General features: G+C 37.3%; 1 protein-coding gene across 8 annotated transcripts in view; it reads left to right on the top strand.

Moving 5' to 3' along the window:
- STAT4 (signal transducer and activator of transcription 4) overlaps positions 1-21,331 on the top strand; it is a 114,927-nt gene that overhangs the window by 90,178 nt on the left and 3,418 nt on the right. For 7 of the 8 annotated variants that reach the window (XM_043577341.1, XM_043577339.1, XM_043577334.1 and 4 more), the window contains 11 exons: positions 659-718; positions 1,028-1,045; positions 1,133-1,226; positions 3,236-3,280; positions 13,187-13,270; positions 14,753-14,851; positions 17,559-17,694; positions 19,501-19,550; positions 19,814-19,908; positions 20,200-20,336; positions 20,895-21,086. In XM_043577341.1, coding sequence (XP_043433276.1) covers positions 659-718; positions 1,028-1,045; positions 1,133-1,226; positions 3,236-3,280; positions 13,187-13,270; positions 14,753-14,851; positions 17,559-17,694; positions 19,501-19,550; positions 19,814-19,908; positions 20,200-20,336; positions 20,895-21,086 — 1,010 coding nt within the window. The remainder of the gene's footprint in view (positions 1-658; positions 719-1,027; positions 1,046-1,132; positions 1,227-3,235; positions 3,281-13,186; positions 13,271-14,752; positions 14,852-17,558; positions 17,695-19,500; positions 19,551-19,813; positions 19,909-20,199; positions 20,337-20,894; positions 21,087-21,331) is intronic. The other variant, XM_043577340.1, reaches the window with a different exon arrangement.

Here is a 21,331-nt window from a genome sequence, read left to right as displayed (position 1 = left end):
TTACATAGTGTACTTAAAGATTGCAAATACATTTGAATTGGAATTTTTCAGATCCCAGAGGCCTGGTCTTTCTCAGACTTTTTGCCATAAAACAGTTATCATCAAAACATTTTAGTTTTACCAAGCTTAAATATTTTTATGATATGAGAATAAAATGGAGCCATATTGATACATTTGAATTTTTTTCTTATTTTTCTTATTTTTTATTTCTTATTTCTTATATTTCTTATTTTTTCTTACACTTAACCCAAATTTGAGCTTTAGCCAAAATATATAGCTATTTTTCTGACCTAGCCAATGTATTATCCAACATACATCAACTAAAGCAATATGGAAGTACTTCACAAATGTTTGTCAATACGATAGGAAATGGCTGGTGTCAATATTAGTAACATGACAAACTAAAGAGGAATTGTACATTTTTATTTTTATTTATTTTTACTTTATTTTAATTTCCAGTATAGTTAACCTACAGTGTTATATTAGTTTCAGATGTACAATATAGTGATTCAACCACGAATCACACTAACATATAACTGAAGATAACCTAAATTCAATTTATGTGTATAAGACATAAATATATTTATATATTTAAATATAAAAAGGCTCTTAGCACTTTTAATTTTTGGCTCTGATTCTTATTTATGTGTCTTTCCAGACTACTAATAAAATTGCCAGAATTGAACTATCAGGTAAAGGTGAAAGCATCTATTGACAAGTAAGTTTCTAATTTCATTTTGAAACATGAAAATGTGAGACTTTGTAAAAAGAACTTTCCTCATTCTATAGAATTATTTCAAACTTTTAAATATATTTCTCTAACATTACATATCAATGTACTTCAAATATTTGACTTTGAAGTTCAAACATTTAATAGAACTCCAATGAAGATTTCTTTAAAAAATTTTACTATAAAGTCTTGAAATGAAAATTTATGACTATATTATACTACTCTCTAAAATATCAAAGAAAGTTTTTACTAGATCCATAAAATAGCTCATTTTAAGGAATCTTCTTGGTTTTACAGGAATGTTTCAACTCTAAGGTAAGAAATTTATTTTATATATTTTTTGATGGTCCCATAAATGTATTTTACCTGAGACCATGTAAATAGCTAAGATTTCCTGTCTAGCAATCGAAGATTTGTTCTTTGTGGAACTCATGTCAAAGCCATGTCCATTGAAGAATCTTCTAACGGGAGTCTCTCAGTAGAATTTCGACATTTGGTGAGTTCAACAGTAAAATTACACAAGCTACTCCCCCTCCCAAATCAGACACATCCTTAAGAATAGGCCTTATAATTAAATATATTTTGGTTTCTGGCATTTCTTATGTGAGATTAAGGGCCACATTGAGAAATAAAACATGCCATTATTGAAGAATTAAAAATGTTAGAAAGACCACAGTAACTTAACTCAGAAGTCCAAGTTCTCAAAAAATGGTGAGAATAGTACCTAAGTATATACAGCAATTGGTCAATATATTTTGGAAATAATAACAGACATAATCGGTCTTGTAATGGATAGGAATTCCTGGTTTCATTTTTTAAATGTCCCCAAGAAATGATATCCAGCAACAACATGTCTGGCCGAAGGTGCTTTCATTTTTAGAGTAGCTTGTGGGCAGGTAGGATGTTCCTGGGTCTGGCGGTTGCACAGAGTTTGCCTTGGCATGTCTAGAAAGCTTCTGACCCAGCCTTAACCTGCTGCTTCTTGTTCATACCACTTCCTCTTAACCTAGAGTTCTCTTCCTGCTTTCTTTCTAATTCTTTGTATAGTTCTTAGATTCCCAAAGACTCTACTGCTTTTCTTGCCAGATGCATGATACTCATGATTAGCACTTAGAAAGGACCTCACCCGAATGTTGGGGCACCACTAAGTGGGCTTCAAAGGGTCTAATTTCTAAAAGATAAAATTTAGGTTAATAGATATCTGCATATACAAATGTATGCTGGCTTTTCTTTTTAATTTTGTTATTGTTTGGTCTGTAGTATTGAAGGGTACATTTCTTTTTCACTGAATCCCTCCAGTGTGAGACTGATAAATAAACAAAATGTAAGGAGGAGTTATGTATTATACATCCTTATAACTAATACTCTTTTCACATAGGTTCATTTCCTATTCTTAAGAAATTTTCAATAATGGACAATGTTTGCTAATAAATAAATCTGTAAGAGACCTTAACTTAGAGATGTCTATCTCTCAATAAAGGTCATGTGGAAAGGACAAGGAACATACCAAAAAGTGGTTAGGTCTTTACTCCAGGAGGGATAACACATAAAATAAAATCTTACTTTTTAAGGTGCTCTTCTAGTTACAAAGCGGTTTTATATACATTACCTTTTGCATAATAACTTAAAAAAAAAAAACTTTATTTTTGAGGCTGGGGAGGGGCAGAGTGAGGGGAACAGAGGATCCGAAAAGGGTTCGGCGTCCACAGCAGCGAGCCCAATGCGGAACTCGAATTCACTAACTGTGAGATCATGACCTAAGCCGAAGTCGGACATTCACCCAACCGAGCCACCCAGGTGCCCCACATAATAACTTCTAGTTGCTTTTTAATATAAAACTAAATGTAGAAAACCAGAGAGGCAAAAATGAAAAAATTAAAAATCATCTGTAATCTCATTACCTTATAGCACTATTACATCTTTACTTTCGTTTTCATTCTTTTCTAACTTCTGTATATGTACTTTTTAAGTGAGATCAGACTGTAGGCACTGTGTAAACTGTTGTCTGCCTTTTAAAAAATGAAGTCATCTATATCATGAACATTTCTGTGTCCCTGAGTCTCTAACGCCATGTAGTAGCTTGCTGTGTCCTGTGGCATAGTACCTCCCATTGTTTGTTTCCCCAATCCTCTGTGTTGGTTTCACAGGGATTGAGAACCATTGCAGCTTAGCTCAGGTGATGCTTTCCAGGTACAAAGGAGTGCTGAGTAGATTTTAAAACATCCCAGCATGATTTCCTCTTTCTAAAACGTGGGCTGAAAATCATAGTCTTAACAGTATGCCAACTTCCTCACGTCCCTTAGTGAAAGTTTCTAAAGTGACATCCCATGAGATGAAACCGTCAGCTTCTTTCTGTTGAATCTGGGCACCTGTGTCAGGTTTCCGTAATTAGAAGACATCTGGGTTACTGTTCTAGAAAGCAGAATTGTGGCCCAGAAAATCACTCCAATAGGTATGACCGACTCGATATTTAATTGATAATGCTGTTATTCCTTTTTTGCAAAGCAACCAAAGGAAATGAAGTCCAGTGCTGGAAGCAAAGGAAATGAGGTACAAAATGATTTCTACAAGATAATTATTTTTAGGAAATAACTCTATAATATCTTATTTTTACAAAGCTTTTAAACTGCCCTTTATAATTTTATGTAAAGTCAAATTCATGTTTCTCTGGTTAAAAACGTAAAGCTGGATAAGTGCAAACAGTCTAAGAAATTTTGTCTTAAAGAGGAGAAAATAGAAATTGCATATAATAATACCCTTTTAAAAGAAAAACTTAACATTTTGGTTCACATCATTCTAGACCTTTACCTATGTATATCTTACTTTACAATATATGTACACATTGTTTCATAACCTGCTTTTTTCCCACATAACAATGTAAGGTGAACAGCTTTCCATAACCTTAAATACTCCTAGAGAACATCACTTAAAGTGCCTGCACTGAATTGCATTTCACAAGTGTGCTGTAATGTCTTTAGTCAGTTCTCCCTTATTATAAAACATCTTAAAATCACTCATTTTCCACAGATAAGAGTTAAGTCTCAAACTTCATGACATATTATATGAAAATCAGACATGAAAAACAGCCCTGTTACTTTATGGTATCAGTTACCTTGCCTTTTTACTTCAGGCTTGTGCTCCACTGGATGAAATTGATTAACAGAACAAACTGATGCCATTCCAGTGTTTACATTTTAGTCAGTAAATGACAGAGTGGGCAAATCCTGGGTTGGAAGTGGCCTTGGGGATCATCTGTTTTGTTGGACTAGTTGCTAGGACTAAATACACTAAAACTAAAACATATTTGGAATTAGAAAGCCTGGGTTTGAAAGTATTCTGACAGTGACTGAAAATGTGACCTTTGGCAAATGATCTGATAGAGAAAATTTTTTCCTCTTACAGATCAGGGTATAATGCCCAACGCTCTCTGTTCAGAGATGCTGCATATGCAAGATCATCTACACAATGCAGTTGTAAAATAGTGAGGCTTATCTCTGGTGTGGTTGATATGGATTCAATCTCCTGGCTTTACAGTCAGTCACAGCTTCCATGAGAAACCTCTTTGAATTATTTGAAAGGAAAAAGCACTTTATAAAATCCAGCTTTCAACTGCAATCAATCTAGCTCTCCCCGCAAAACCACAATGATTGACCACAACAGGTTTAATACACTACGTTTTCTCTTCCAAAAATTCTTCATTCCCTTAATGGCTTAGAGAGCATTTGCCAAATATTACAGCCACACCAAAGATGAACTAAGCCTTCCTCCCAGGGTAAGCCTTGTCTTAAGCCAGAGCTGCAAACGGGTCTCTACCACCCAGATATCACAGGAGCAGAGCTTTTGAGTTTAAGGATAGTCTGGTAAACTGGAAAGTAGAGTTATTGTTCTGACCACATTAGCACATTATAAATAAAAATCTATTTCACACATCTCACTGGAATTCTGGACCAAGCTGCAGACACTTCAAGCAGCATAACATCCTTGAATAGTACTTGCTAAGTGTGAATAGACGAAACACAATGCTTCTTAACTTTTCTTAAGTAAAACAGATCAAATGGAAATAAATCTAAATAGTCAACTCTCCAATACGTTGTCATCTTTATAAATGTAAAATCAAAATCTTTACCCCGGTTTCCTTAGAGAAGAAATCTAAGTATATCATCTACTACCGTATGATAACCAAGCAATGTCTCATTAACACTGTCTACTTATATTACGTCGAATGTATTTCCTCTTATTTTTGGATTAATAACAAAATCGTACTGTTGTGTCAGAATGATTGTATTCTTCCTTTTTCCCCCTAAGTTTGCTAGAGCAAGAAAATTTGATTTAAGCTATTCCTTGAGCTCCCCCTGTTGATGGAATTGTAATATGACTCCTAGGTACATTTAAAATAAACCATAGACCTGAAAGTTGTTTTATGTACTACAGGAATAACTGAGAAGTCACAAAATATACAAAGTGGGCTCAGAAAGTTGGGCCAAAAAGAAAACAAAAAAAAACCCAAGGGGTTGGCCAGGCAGTAGGAGTGATCAAAGGAAGTCAGGAAAGAGCCTGGGGAAGATCTAGTGATAAAATGGAGTTCATAAAGTCATAGGGCCAAAGATTGTAGTAATCAAAATGTCAGGAAAACAGGAAGGTAGGATATGATACCTCATTTTCAAATTTCAAATAGTAGTTGTTCCTTATCTGTGAGCATCTGCAGCAGGAGTTCACAGCCCGATAAGAACTTATTTAACAAATCCTCCTGTGGCATTTACTATATACTGGGCACTAAGAGCTTCACTGACATTGATTTATGTAATTCTTGCAACAGTGCTATGAAGCAGATGCTATTAGTGTACTTATTTTAGTTAGGGAAACTGAGGCACAGAACGGTCAGGCCAAGATTCAAAGCATGGCTCCCATATCCATGCTCTTGGCCACTAGGCGATGCTGCCTCTGGGATCGGAAGATCTGCCCTGGGAGAAGCATTATCGCTTGGCACTGATCTTTGTCCTCCTCCTGCCCCTTGCCTCATCATGTTCCCTCCGTTTGCTGGGATTCCAAGAAGGGAGGTCTTTGCAGGTGTGTGAGGAGCATCTCATCCTTTCTCTACTCCAGCCGCTGCTGTTACTGTTCTCACTGTACCCACCCACGCAGAAATCACGTAGCTACCTCAGCCAGAATCCTTATAAAGTTTAGAAGAAATTTAAAAGAATTCTTTCTCAGAAAATGTTGTTTTTGACCTCTCCCTTATGTTTAACGTGCATCAGTGGGGGGATGGAAATAGCACCATGTTGGGGTCTGCCCCCTATAGGCAACTGACCTGGCTCAAGCCACTTACCCTCACTAACTCCCAATTCCTAATCTGTAAAATGGGCATCATGTTGATCTGCACTTAGAGGGTTGTTAAGAGGACCAAATGACATGGTATGTGTGAGAATCAACTGTGATGTGCTGTGCTGTGCGATAGATGTCTGCTATGGCTCTTCCTGATCAGCCCTCCAGGCTGCCCCTTTGTAAAGAACGGGTATTTACACAAGTAGAGAAATGACTATAAAGATGGTACCTGACAGGACAAACTGCTGATCCTTATCCTTCTCTGCCCACTGCCAAAGTGCTCGACTGCAGATGTTCCTTTTCTAGGGCCCCTGAGCACATCCCTCTCTGGCCCCAGGTCCCTGAAACCTCAAAGCACCATGTATGTGTGCCCTTCTTATAGGATCACATATCTCGGGTTCCTACTACCACCCCACATGTCCCCACCCCCTGTCTGATAGGCACGCGTGCATACACAGACACACACACACGCACACACACACACACACACGGGGCATACATGGGGCCCCTCAGTTCTGCTTTTGTGGTTGTCAGAACTTGGACTGAATGATTACTAAATGATTGAGAACAGACTAAGATGTCATGAATAATAGTTTCCCCAGGGGCACCACTCCAGACCTCCCTAGCACCCCCATGCCTCTTTGACTCACATTATCCAAAAAGAGGTGATCGGTCTGGTTGTACAGGGATCCTGGCTATAGGATTGGGTGAAGGGAAGAAGTTGCATTAGACCCATACCGTCCCAAAAGGACCAAAGAGGTACCTTAGAAGTCACCTCCGGATTTTGGGGGGGTGGGGGGGTGAATGGTGGAGCTCTGGGTCCCCCACCCCTGTTTTAGTCAAGATAGCTCTGTTTTATATATTTTACAGTCTGGAACCCAGATGGAAAATTTCTTTTCAAGAATGTGTTTCAAGGTTAAAAAAACATTTGAAAACCATTGGAGTTAGACAATTTCTGAAGCTTTTTTGACTAAGGTTCTATAATCTGCAAGAGTGCAACATGGCGTAGGAGCTTTACTTTTTTGAAAAAAAATGAATTTAATTTCAATAATTTGCTTTGGAATTTCACAACATCCCTTGGGAAATCTGTAGACACGCTGTCACAGAATTAAGGTTAACAATTACTCCTTCTTTCTCCCACCTTTGTTCTTTTCCTTGGAAGAACCACTGTGAAGAAACAATTTCATCACCTACCAAGTGGCCAAACTTGGAAGGATCAGTTCATCCCTATACGATAAACATTCCCAGGAAGGAGACTTTCCCAGAGGTCCTTATCTGGCAAAATGCTGACTAGAGAGTGATTGTTGAAATGTGGAAACTGTTCAAACAGGAAAGCTGGAATTGCAGTCTCTTGAGTTTGCTCTTTGTTAGTAGGCTTTAACTGATAAATGACAGTTTTAGTCTTAGACTGAGGTGTTGGGTAATTTTGTTTATGTGGTGGAAAGTCATGAAGCACAAAGAAGCTATTAGCAAAGCCTGGGTGACTTGAGTTTCATTGAACAGAATAGCCAAACAGATGTTCTTTCAAGGTTCAGGGTTCTCAGACACAGATCCACTACTCACACGCCAACTAGCCCATGCATTGTCACAGGAAGTTGATTTCCTTCTGAACAATTTAAGAAGTTGCAACACTTTTTAGAAGAGACGTCAGTGCAAGGATAACACTAAAAACGTTAACTTTTTATGTGGCACCCTCCACACAGTCCCCTTATTTTACTGTGTGAGACTGAGAATTAGTTCATTTTCCATCTATTTCCTATGATTCTGTGATTGGGGTCTGTATCTCCTGTGATTGTACCATCATTTCCCCTTTTATCATTGTTTCCCAGCATCTAAGCCAGTGTCTAGCACATGATAGGTAGTCAACAAATACACTCTAGGTGAATGGATGATTGTTTTCTATTCCACGTAGTCTTCCCCATGAAACATTATCATAGACTATGGCTTGTTAAGAGATAAGCAAGGAATTTAGGTGAAAATTAGCTTTATCCCAGTCATATTTTCTTAACGGAGGTTTCCTGTCAAGTCAAAAGCCATAGCTATTTGTTAACATAGTCTATTATGTATATTAGGTGTATTATTTGGCACTGAGCAGAGAAAAGAAGAATATGGTGACATCTATACCTACCTTTCCTGAGGTTGTGTGTTTTTTTTTCCAGATGGAGCCTGGTCAAGCTGTTCTGCCACTTTTCCAGTTTCTTAGCAGATTATCCAGTGTGTGCTTTTCTTTACAAGTATAATAAAGTCAATCCACTTATATTTTCAGTGCCATATAATATAAATATCATATATATGGATGTTTTAAATCCATAATCATCTCAGCTGATTAGGATGGCTTTTTAACACAGCCATTAATGGTGCACGTTCTCCACAATGTTTTCCCCAGTCTATAAAGAATAGACCCTGAGAATGTGAAATTGAATAGCGTCCCTGGCTTGGACTACACTGATAAAGTAATAAAGACTTTGACTGATGGCCATGCAAGCTTTGAAAGTTAATGACGCTTCCTTTTGTCAGAGCACTTTTCTCCAGTCATGTGTATTGTGTGTCAGCTTCCTTGCTGGATTTCATTCTCAGTATGCCTCACAACTGCATCAGAGGTTTTAAGTAATCATTAGATATTAGTTTGAATCACTGAAGAAACCTCTCACCATCTACATTCCAGTTCAGTAAAGTAATAACCAAAGCACGAAGCCTTTTCCCAATGTTAATGGACAACTCTAAGCGTCATTGCTCTGTCTGTGGAGTCCTGGTTTCTCACACTTTGGAGTGTGAATACACAGGTGCCATAACACAGAGATCTGAGGAAATCATCTATAATCATGAATAATTATATCATATTTACATTTAATTGTATAAATTAGACTATAGAGGCTATTAGTATAGGGGATGGATAGGACCTCATACTCAAAAAGGCTCCCTTTAGCTGTCTGCCAGCTGTGCCCCCCCCCCCACACTGAGAAAGATGTCTGTGGGATCAAGGCAGGGTGCTTTCCCACAGTCCCAAGCACAGATGGCACCACCAATGCAAATATTTCTAGACACAAGCAGAGGCCAATGGGTCACACTAGTCAGTGAGGTTTCTCACAGAGGTGGAAGTGGAGGTGGGGGGAATGGGCAATGGTCCAGATTGGCCCACCTCTCTCCAGGCCACCATGTTCCAGTGGAACTTTGAGGAGTTGAAACCTGGCCAGTTAGGTAATATGAAAGCTTAGATGTCAAGGCAGGAAGCTGTATCATATATCAGTTTGTTAATTTGATTTATAATGGTTAAATGTTTAGACATATGGTATGTGGGTCTCCATCTGTGCTTGCCTCAAGCCTCTTAAATGTTCTACGCAGGCTTATATCATCCTGTCTGCCATTGAACTTAGTGAGAATGTGAAAGGCACCCGTTAGTGAACATGAAATTGTGGATTCTTCGTTTGTCCCAGGGTTTGCATAGTGTAAATCCCCTATATAGGGGATTGAGATTCTCTGTTGTTTAAAAAATGTGGGTTTTGTTCAACTTGGTGCCTAAACACAACCTGACTCCTTCATCTCATGCTCAACCGAAGAAACAGCAATTTATTTATTTCAAGACAGGAGAGGTTTGGGGGGAAACTAGCTATTTCATGCTATGGATGTCCTGGGAGTAATTTTAGGGATGGTCTAAGGGATTTGTAAGCAAAATTTCCATTAACATAATTTCTACTAACCCAGTAAGAAGCAATCCCATGAATCCAGCTACCTGAAGACAATGTAAGATATCACACGGGTCTAACCCAAGGGAGAGAGGAGTCTTTAACTTTCTGCTTCCTTTTCAGGAACAAATCCTAAGTTTGACATTCCTCATTGTCAATAAAGTCTTCATGTAATTGTCCTTCATATCATCATTTTAGAACTATTTTTATTATTTGAAACTTAATACAAGAAGATTCCAACTTGTTATTAATACATATTCAATATTAGGTCATTTCTCCTAAAGCTGATTCTGCTGCCTCCAATCCTACCCTAACTTTCTAGTCTCAATAATTCCACTTCTGTTTACAGGTTCCCACAGGCTTTTTTTTTTTTAATTGTTGAAGTCTTTTATACCATCTCCAAATTTTCCACAACTCTTTTGAGACTAAACATAATGTGGATACAGCACATTGAGACTCATTGCCTCACAAATTCCACCCGAGGTTCTTGTTAAAATGCAGAATCTGATTCAGTAGGCTTAGGATAAGGCCAGAGATCCTGTTTTTCTAACAAGCTTTTATATGACAGTGCTGCTGGTCTTGGGCACATAGCAAGGTGCTGTAAGGTTTCATCAAGGAAAACAGCAATCTCTGTCCCACTCTTTCCCACTCTAAACCCACTTTTCAGAGGTGATCATTTTTTGAGTTGAAGTATTATACTAACATCATACTAGCATTTTTTGAGAGAAAGAGAAAGAGAGAGAGAGAATCTCAAGCAAGCTCCATGCCTGGCACCGAACCCAACGCAGGGCTTAATCTCACGACAGTGAGATCATGACCTGAGGAAAATCAAGAGTTGGACTCTTAACTGACTGAACTACCCAGACGCCCCTACCATTTCTTGATTTTTTTTTAAATTACATATCTAACTCCTGAATTCTTTCTATAAAAGGTTAAACTATGGCTCTTTTATACCAGATCTCCATACATGTAAATTTCCCCCCACCTTCACAGTATCATTATATAATATATTTTGGCTTAGTCAATATATTCAATGTTTACATTACTATGAGTATATAAAAATTATTAACAGCTGACCATATATCATAGTATAATTGTATTTCCTTCTTGTATTACTTTCAATTTTCCCTGGATTTATTAGTTGCCTCAATTTTTTTTATTTCATCACTTTATTTTATGTACCTGTCACTAATATAGCCCAAAACCCTTCTTCAAAACTTGAAAACTTTTTGCAATATGGCCAAACAACTCAATCTGAGTTTTTGTTTTTTTCTTTTTTCTTGGCAACATCCCTCTGGGAATCCTCCATCACTCGCTCTAATTTGGGCTGATTGCCCTATGATTCTGTGCACAATTATTTTTTTTTATTTTTGGGGTTTTTTTAATTCCTTTCACCATCATCCTAGGAAGTGCATTTTCTACTTTACTAGATATTGAGAAATTATTCTGTAAAGTGATGTTACCAACGCCCATCAGCAGTGTGTGAGTGTTATCATTGAGTTATGCTTTTGATCTTTTTTCTATTCCATTTTCTCTATTAGTTTTCTGGAATTTCTGTTAGCTTGTTATTGGAGTTTGTGTATTAACTCTTTACTATCTTTTCTATCCTATTTTTTTTAATTTCTTCATTTTTTTGTTTTACTTTCTGGGACATTTCTTTCACCTTGTTTCCAGTCCTTCTGCTGACTTGTCTATTTCTCTTATTATATTTTTAATTATTAATTATTATTTTCTGAATGTTCCTTTTGATAGAATCTTAGTCTTGTTTCACTGATGTAATATATTTGTTACATCTTTAAGGATATTAATAAAGAGCTTTAAACATCTTGAAGAGCTTTTTAGTGAATACACACACACACACAAAAGGAGAGAGAGAAATACAATGAACCTTCCATTTATACATCACTCAACTTCAACAATGATTAACATTTGCCTGTCTTATTTCATCTGTTTTCCCCCTATACACACACTTTTTTTTCTGGAGTACTTAAATTCCAGATAGGATAACATCTTACTCATTGATATTTTGGTAGGCAAAACTTCTGGAAAGAGGTTTTTAAAAACCTTAACCACAGTACACTTAACACAAAAAAACAAAAAAATAGCAATTTCTTAAAATCTTTCCTTAATAAAACTCCATTATTCAAATTTCTCCATTTTCTCAAAAAGATCTTTTTACAGTTGGTTTGTGCAAATCAGTATCCAACTGATGTCCACCCATTATGATTGGTTGATTTGCCCCATTCTTATGCCATTTATTTGTTAAGCTAATGTATAAAACTGACCCTGATACATTTTTTGTAAACTCTTCATTTGCTTTTTTGCAGTATCTCTTTTTCCTGAGTTCTTTCTTGTTGATTTTTGTATCAATATTCATGTAACAGGTTTTGTCATGTTTGGTGATTGTCAAATGTTTGCTATTTAGGAGAAAGGCACTAAAAGTCTGGAAGCTCTATGTGCATGTTGGGAATTGTAGACTTAAGGGTGATTGTTAGGACCTGAATGTCTTATTGGGGGCCCCCAAAGGCAATGTCTGTAAGTTGTCTCCTTGATCTTGTCCACTTCCCAGATGTCTTTCCTGGAGATGTCAAAGAAAGGGGCACAGACTTCTTCATAGACTTTTACAGGATCTTCCTCTTTTCTGCATTGTATCTTATCCCTTCCCTCAGTTTGGCCTTGGATCTGAAATGCAGATAGCCTCTCTAGTTCCTCTGATTCATCCACTCTAGAGAGTAAACCTTCTGTCCCACTCCAGGGACAGGGAGGGGTGGGGACCTCATTACATGGGTTCAAAATTACTCCCCTGTTCAGCCCTCTTCACTCTCTGGCCTCAGGGCCTCAATGCTTCCAACCCCTTGTTCTGAGAGACACTGCCCCTCATTGCCACCCTCACTCCATACTCCCCCACCTCTCATTGAGCATCTAGATTATAGTTTTACTTTACTAAAAAGTTAACAAAACTTATTGCAGTTTCTGGAGGGAGCAGAGGAAAATACATGTTTTCCACCTGCCATGTTTAACCAGAAGGAAATCTTGCTTTCTTTTTAAATAAATTAATTATGATACTCACTTGTTTCTGTTATATCTACACACATATGCCTCACTTGTATTAATAGTTTGTAAGTTGAAAGGACTAATTTTTAAAAATTAAAAATAAATAATTATTTGTCTGCACTTAAACTGACAAAAATATGCTGGAATTTTGAGTCAGAAGTTAAATTGTTATGGAGACTTAAAATCATTCTGTTTGTGGAAATGAAGATTTCTCACTCTGTATAATACTCTAAATAACTTCTTCAAATAATAAAAGGGAATATTCCATAATAGGGAATGTTTAAGGCATTCAAGATTGTATTAATTTGTATAGAAGCAGGCCTACTAATAGATAACATTTGTAAGATAACAAATAGATAACATTTGTAAGATAACAACTTACTTCTTTCTTCCTTAGGGCTGTCACATGGTGACTGAAGAGCTTCATTCTATAACCTTTGAAACACAGATCTGCCTCTATGGCCTGACCATAGATTTAGAGGTAGGTATCAATTAACTCTTTGCTAATAATATTTTCAGTAATTTGTTGTCATTTGTAGATGAAAGCTGAGTCTTTTCTAGGTTTTAGTACATTCTCTATTTTTTTGTTGTTGTTGTTTTTCTTTGGAAAATCATTATGTCAGTTACTAATTAGTCAACATTCTACTGTTTGAATGTATACTATTCTGGTTAAATAGAAATGATAAAATCTCATGGGCATTATCAATTCGATACAGATTGAATTTCTTATCCATATTGCATGTTTGCTGGTTCGTTTTCTGGACTATTCTGAGTCATGAATACTCAGTGGAAAGCCTTAAACTATGTCACATAGTGATGTATTTTCAAAATTTTAACCTTTACATAAAATCCCTCAGAAGGAAGGTTTTTCTAGCGTAATGAGTAAAGACAAATGATAGGAACTTTAACAGTGCATTGTTTTGATTCTCTTGTAACAGTCACCGTTGTGCTCAAAAAAGGAATAAAGAAATTCTGAAGATTAAATTGAACATGACTGACTCTGAGCTACTTGAAGGCAGGACATCATGACTTTGTCACTCCTTACCAGTGACTCACTCAATGTCTAGCACATAGTAGCTGTTCGACATTTGTCGAATAAATGAATGAACCAGTGCATGAATGAACAAACACGGTTTTACACACCCCAGATACGATCTTATTTGTGGGATGTATTGTTTTAAAGTCCTGCCTTTCTTTTGTTGTCTTGATGAATGTAAATTTGTAAAATGTTTCCATAAATGCCTTCCTCATCTCTTTTCCCTAAACTTCTATTTCTGTGACCTCTTAAGCTGGGTATTTTACTGTCTACAAAGATCTAACCTGTTATGGGGAAGGGACTAATGTAGGCTGATTGGTTCCACACACTATCTGTGAAAGCCTGTTTATTCCATGAGGTTGAAAACTCTGTACCAGTACTACTAGGGTGAGTTCCACAGCAGACCAGGCAGCTATGTTTCTCCAGAATTGCTCACCTCTCCATCTTCTGCAGTTAAAAAGCCCCATATTTAGTACTGACATTAATTAGACTGTCAGATCATAACTTGAATATATTGACCATTTCAGAGATAAATGTAAAATTAAATTCTTTAAAGTAACTTATTAAGAGGACAGTTGCAAAATCAATACAACCTCTAATTAGCTGCATTTTAGTCTATATATATGAGAAAATATAAATATTTGTATGATGTCAAGGGAAGATATTGGAGAACCTAACTGACCAAGCAGTCTGAAAGAATTCCTGTTTCTATGGCTCCATTCATCCCTGTACTTTGACTCATACATGCTCAGAAAGCGCCCGTACCTTCACAAGTCATTTTAGTATCCAAGGCAGTATAGACACCAGGATTAAAGGAGTGGAGCTGCCTTGAGATAGCCCTTCAGGGGACAGAGTCAAGTATAAAATCAGTGCAAGGTGCAACTACCTATAATAACAGTGCTTTTTTTTTTTTTTTTTTTAAACCAGACCAGCTCATTACCTGTGGTGATGATTTCCAATGTCAGTCAGTTACCTAATGCTTGGGCATCCATCATTTGGTACAATGTGTCAACCAATGATTCCCAGGTAGAGTCTCTATTCCTATTTCTCCTCCTTTAATTATATTTGATTTGTTTTATTGTCAATAAAACCCATATGCATCAAAAGATATAGATAGATAGATAGATAGATAGATAGATAGATAGACATGAATTTTGAATATGTATCCATATATCTATATATATGAAATTTGGCATGACTTTTTGGGTTATTTTATTCCAGAACTCCAATATATTTAGTTGTATGAATCCTCTCTCATGTTATATTTAAAGCAATATATTCTGATGGGCTTGGACGCTGGGAGAGTTCCAACTAGCAAAACTGACAGACAGGTATTTGTTCTTCTGAGGGCCTGGTCAGCTTCCAACTATGTGCGTCACAGAGACTTCTAAGCCCATCCTGTGGCTCTGTTAATTGGGCTTGGGGAGACTTCTTGGTCTAGAATTTAGTATCTGACTGCTGTGTTTACCTCCTTACTTTTGGCCACACCTCCAAAGAGACTTTTCTACAAAGGTAGAAAATTGGCTTCCAAATAAGTGACTAGAACATTAACCAATCTTGCCTAACCTACCATCTGATTATAAATATTTTCAGGTTGATTATAGATTTAATCCATTCTAGGCTCAAGTTGGGTTTTAATGCCACCTGGTGGTTATTTGAGAAATAGATCAAAAAGTGGCCCTAAGTTACAAAGCAAGCCCAAAACAGATGCTCTTCTTATAAGACAACCAGCGAAGGGAGTGGCAAAAATGATGAGTCAGCCCTTCCCTTTGCTCCATCTTACAAAACCTCAGTGTTGTTGTCCTGGAAACCACCAAGGACTAGAGAAAATAGGTCAAATGTAAATAACATTTCTTCCTAATTCAAAGCAAATATTCACTCTTAAGGGAAGAATTTTTTTTACCTTGGGTTCTAGCAATAAGAACAGACATAATGAGTTGGCTCTAAGTGTTCTTTCTCTTTTTTAAAAGTGGGCCTAATAAGGAAACAACATGGAAAATGACTCAGCCTTATTCTTTCTCATCCTCCGGTGCCCTGGCATCTGAAACAGATTAACTGTAGAGAGGAAACAGATAAACTGTAGAGAGGAAGGCTGCACAGGGTACATGGTACCTCGCTTCCTCTCAGGATAATAGTGAGAACAGGACTCATTAGAGAAGCCACCCGGTCTTTAAAGCCAAGAAGAGCCTATACCCCTGGAAATAAATGCCATTTCCCATTGTGAGCTACACATATTCAGAGCTTTTCATTCAACTCCAGGATGTAGGAGGGAAGATGGGTCACTTCTTTGTCTTTGGCACAGTACTGTTGCACTAAGATTTCCTCAGCATCCTTCTTCTGTAAGAAAGCCACCAAAGTTGTCATACTGACCATCCCAGATTCTACTCTGCTCCTGGATGAGGAATCTGGAGATGCAGATCATATATAGCTCCTAAAACTTGGATGCACAGCCTACTTAGAGTTCAGCATAACAGTGAACTCTGGTTCTCTTCTTTATTCTATTCTGCTTCAAAACCCAAGCTCCTATACCTTGATTATATTCTATGCTTTTTGGTCATTCATCCAGACACAATTTTCTGGTTCAGGGGAAACTGTCTTTCCAGAAACTCTCTCTCTCCATTCCTCCCCTTCCTATCTCCCACTCTTTGTTGGGGTTGGGTGCTGTGTCTTCTTTCAGTCCCATTTTCTGAAATCTCTTGGATTGATTCTTTTTCTTGCTGCCCAGCTTAGTTCCCGCTCACCAAAGGCCTTCTCCCTGCACTGCACTAGGTTAGTTAATTCTTGCCCTGCTACTCTCCTTAGGACATCTTTTTTGGCTTTCATACCTTCTGCTTCCCAGTACTCTGAGATAAAGTCTTCTCTCTCATTAATGTTGACCCAGTTCCTGGTACAAGCAATCTTGTTTGCAGTTAATCACACAGAAGATGCTGCTGTCCAGATCAAAAGAAAAGACTACTTTATTATCCATAAAACAGGACTCAGGTGAATTATGAATTCATATTGTAGGGTCACCTTCTTTAGCCTGAGACTTAACTATTTTTGTGCTGTGGGATGCTTTGTTTGTTCAAGGTGTAACTTGTACCAACCCGTGATAAACTAATAACTTGATATAGGTTTTGTTTAAGATTATTAGTTCAGAAAAGAGTATTTGTCCGATGATTTGTTGGACAATGTTAAGTACTTATATGAGTTAATTGATAGCCCATAGTCTATGGAAATTTAAAAGATGCCCAATTATTCTTTCAAGGATAGATGGAGCCATATATGTTATTGGACCCAAAGATTAAGGAACTCTTTAGGAAAAGACAAAATCAGTTCAATTAAAAAGCACAACAGAAGTGCACCTGGGTGGCTCTGTTGGTTAAGCCCCTGACTCTTGATGTCAGTTCAATTCCTGATCCCAGGGTCATGGGATTGAGTCCTGCATCTGGCTCTGTGCTGAACATGGAGCCTGCTTAGGATTCTCTCTCTTTCTCTCTCTCTCTGCCCCTCTCCCCCATTAATGCTCTCTCTCTCTAAAAATAAAATAAATCCTTTAAAAAAAAGTAGTTCAAAAGATACCCCAACTTTAAAAAACTAAAGAAGTAAAAATAAAAGGCACAAGAGAGATGAGACAATATTCTGTATTAACTTAGATTGGCATAAAGAGTTTAAAACAGGAACTTTATATATTGAATTATAGTGTGCTCAATGTAATTAATGAATATAATCATCATTAAAAACTCTATTTCAGAACTTGGTTTTTTTTAATAATCCTCCATCTGCCACTTTGAGTCAACTCCTGGAAGTGATGAGCTGGCAGTTTTCATCATACGTAGGTCGTGGCCTTAACTCAGATCAACTCAATATGTTGGCAGAGAAGCTTACAGGTGAGAGCTGGTAGATGTAGAAGACTTGGCCTCTGTTTTGGGTACTCAAGTATTTTAGAGAACAAGGTGATATTACTACTACCAATAATAATAATAATGATAGTCATAATTTATTGACTGTCTACCATATTGTGAGGCACAGAGCTAAATGTTATGTTTTCTTTCTTCATAAAGGGTATCTCATTGTTTTCTACATTTTATAGATGAAGGTACTTAGTTTCAGACGTTAAGTGACTTGCCACGGCTGCGTGGCTAGTACACAGCAGAGCCAAGACACGGGCCAGGTCTGTCCAGGTCCAAAGCCCCTTCCTTTCCATTCCACTCTCCAGTCTCCAGGGTGTTTCTGTGCCATTTCCACTGAGTGTGATGTGAAGCCTTGATGGTGCCTTGATCCTTCATGTCAATATCACAATGGTCATTAACAACTGGACAATAGCTGATTCCAGGACCAGGGAATTTACTAGAAATTCAAAGCCACCCATGCAATACTTAATCCTCCGTATCAAGAAAATTTCAGTTTTGACTAGTATTTTTTAAACTTGCAAAATAGTCATTGGTACTTCATATAGTGACTATAGTGTAAGATTTTTCTAAAAGAATTTCAAAAGATATCTACATTTTGACAAGTCTTGGTGAACACATTTAGCATTGGATTTGTATGCATTTCTAGTTAAAGTAGGGCCAAAGATGGATTTGAACAACAGCAGTGAAATCGTGTGTAATTTGACAAGTGATGCTGGGTTGCCACTTGTACCTACTATGTGATCAATAGTTATTTAAATAAATCAGACCTGGGGCACCTGGGTGGCGCAGACAGTTAAGCGTCCGACTTCAGCCAGGTCACGATCTCGCGGTCCGGGAGTTCGAGCCCCACGTCAGGCTCTGGGCTGATGGCTCAGAGCCTGGAGCCTGTTTCCGATTCTGTGTCTCCCTCTCTCTCTGCCCCTCCCCCGTTCATGCTCTGTCTCTCTCTGTCCCAAAAATAAATAAACATTGAAAAAAAAATTAAAAAAAATAAAATAAATCAGACTTATTGAAAAGAATAAATAAATAAATAAATAAATAAATAAATAAATAAATCAGACCTTTGGGGAATATTGAAAAATTTAGTTAATGTAAATATGCTTTTGAACTTTAATTTATGAATTCAATAGTAGGCATTCAGTAAATATTTGTTGATTGAATAAAGTTTTTAAATATATAGTACAGATAGTGGCCATACCCTTTCAGATTATTATCAAATTATCCTTGTGGGTTATAATTTCCTTAAAAATGTAGATAGAAACTTGTGTATCCTTTCATTTCCCTGAATCAGAGTAGTCAAAGGCTCCTTATTGCCTAATGGATCTCTAGTTCATTCTTTTCATGGCAATAATCAGGACTCCTGGTAATCTGGCTATATCTAACTTACATAAATTTATGTTTATTTACCAACATTAGGCAGCTCTTACTGTCTCCTACCTAAGCCATGTTCATGTCCACTATGCCTCATCCTGCATTATTCTTACTACTGGAGTGGTTTATTCATCCTCCTGTGATAACTTATATCCTATTCATTCACTGGGGACCTGGTCCTAAAAACTCACCCTCTTCCTAAAACTATCTTAGCTCCTCCACTAAAAAGAATTTTTCTTAGATGATAAATTTTGTATCTTACATCTTTACTGTTCCTAGTATTAAGCACACTGTAAACCCATAGCAGGTGCTTAAGAAATTCTTGAAAGGGGCTGGGCAAAATCTAAATTGAGCACCATATTGAAGAGTTTAATTGTTTAATAAACATCTCATTCTTTTCTTTCATTTTAGTCCAGTCTAGCTACAATGATGGTCATCTCACCTGGGCCAAGTTCTGCAAGGTACAAACAGGGGAACAAGAATATCATTTAGATCATTTTTTAGTAGTGCTTCTTTTTAAGCCTCCATAGTATAATTGGGGTTTTAAGGGTTTCCTGGATGCAGTTATTTTTTTAACTCTATTGTCTGACTTAGAGGAAATATTTCATTGAAAAAATGAAACTTGAATTATTATATCAATTACTATTGAAATAGTATTTGAAATAATATTCAATTATTACTATTGAAATAATCATTGTCCTAACATGTTTTTTTATTCCACTAGGAACACTTACCTGGTAAATCATTTACCTTCTGGACATGGCTTGAAGCAATATTAGATCTAATTAAGAAACACATTCTTCCTCTTTGGATCGATGGGTGAGTTACAGGTTCTATTTTACATAAGAGTTCATTAGGTTCTTATTTTTATGCTGTTGTTTTTTTTCCCCTTCTTTTTCTTTTCTTTTTAAACATGTTTAGTGTCAGGGGGTGGTGGGAATGGTTCGGTTTCCTACATTCTTCACAGAGTACTGATATCTAATCTTAGAAGACTATTTCATTGACTTTTATTACACTCAGTACAAATCTGTTCTTTGTGGATGAAATAAATGCAAGTGTAATAAATCATAGTGTTTGATCAGATAAAACTATGCATTGTTCTATTTTTAGGTATGTCATGGGCTTTGTTAGCAAAGAGAAGGAACGACTCTTGCTAAAGGATAAAATGCCTGGAACCTTTTTGTTAAGATTCAGTGAAAGCCACCTTGGAGGAATAACTTTCACCTGGGTAGACCATTCTGAAAATGGTACATGCTTACTCTTGTTTATTCATGTGAAGTTAGTATTGACTTTGACTATTGGTGTTTCAGTTTTCAGAAGTGTGTAGTGTGTGTTCTGTTTTTCATGTGTTCGGTGAGCTTGTAAATTAGTTGTTACAGTTGTCCCAGAAGAGAGAACCGTGAATTTTTCACAGCCTATGTGGGTGTCCTCTATCACATGGCCATACGTACCATCCACACTGCAGAAAAGGGCTAGCATTGTTTTATAGCCAGTGACATAAAGATAACGTGGGTAGGAAGAATGCCCGCAAAGAATGCCCTGCAGAAGCCTGAATATTCCTCCCCTCATCCACCCTTTTTTTTTAAGTTTATTTATTTATTTTGAAAGAGACAGAGGGAGAATGGGGGAGGGGTGAAAGAGAAGCAGCATGTGAGAATCCCAAGCAGGTTTCACACTGTCAGCATAGAGCATGACATGGGACTTGATCTCATGAACCATGAGATCATGACCTGGGCCCAAACCAAGAGCTGGATGCTTAACCAACTGAGTCACCCAGAGGCCCCTCACCCTTTCTGTTTTTCCAGGAGAAGTGAGATTCCACTCTGTAGAACCCTACAATAAAGGCCGGTTGTCTGCTCTGCCATTTGCTGACATCCTTCGAGACTACAAGGTTATTATGGCTGAAAACATTCCTGAAAACCCTCTGAAGTTCCTTTATCCTGACATTCCCAAAGACAAAGCCTTCGGTAAACACTACAGCTCCCAGCCGTGCGAAGGTTAGTTTCTTTCAGTTTGCTTGTTTTGTCCAGATTTTGGAAAATGACCTCATACTGGAGTAAAGTAAACAAAGTTCCTCTTTTTATGTTTACTTTGAGCATCATAAGACCTAGGGGGTACATGGAGGTCAAAGCCTTGGAAATGAAGTAGTGTGTCAGTTTCTGAGGAGGGATGGCTGGGGCTGTCCAACTCCAGCAGAGTAGTTGGTAACTAATAGTTGTGACAGGACTTAACCATGGCATGG

This window comes from Prionailurus bengalensis, chromosome C1, assembly GCF_016509475.1.
Source record: "Prionailurus bengalensis isolate Pbe53 chromosome C1, Fcat_Pben_1.1_paternal_pri, whole genome shotgun sequence".
Lineage (NCBI taxonomy): Eukaryota > Metazoa > Chordata > Mammalia > Carnivora > Felidae > Prionailurus > Prionailurus bengalensis.
Note: the sequence above shows the minus strand (reverse complement) of the source record. Positions and strands in the feature narration are given on the sequence as shown.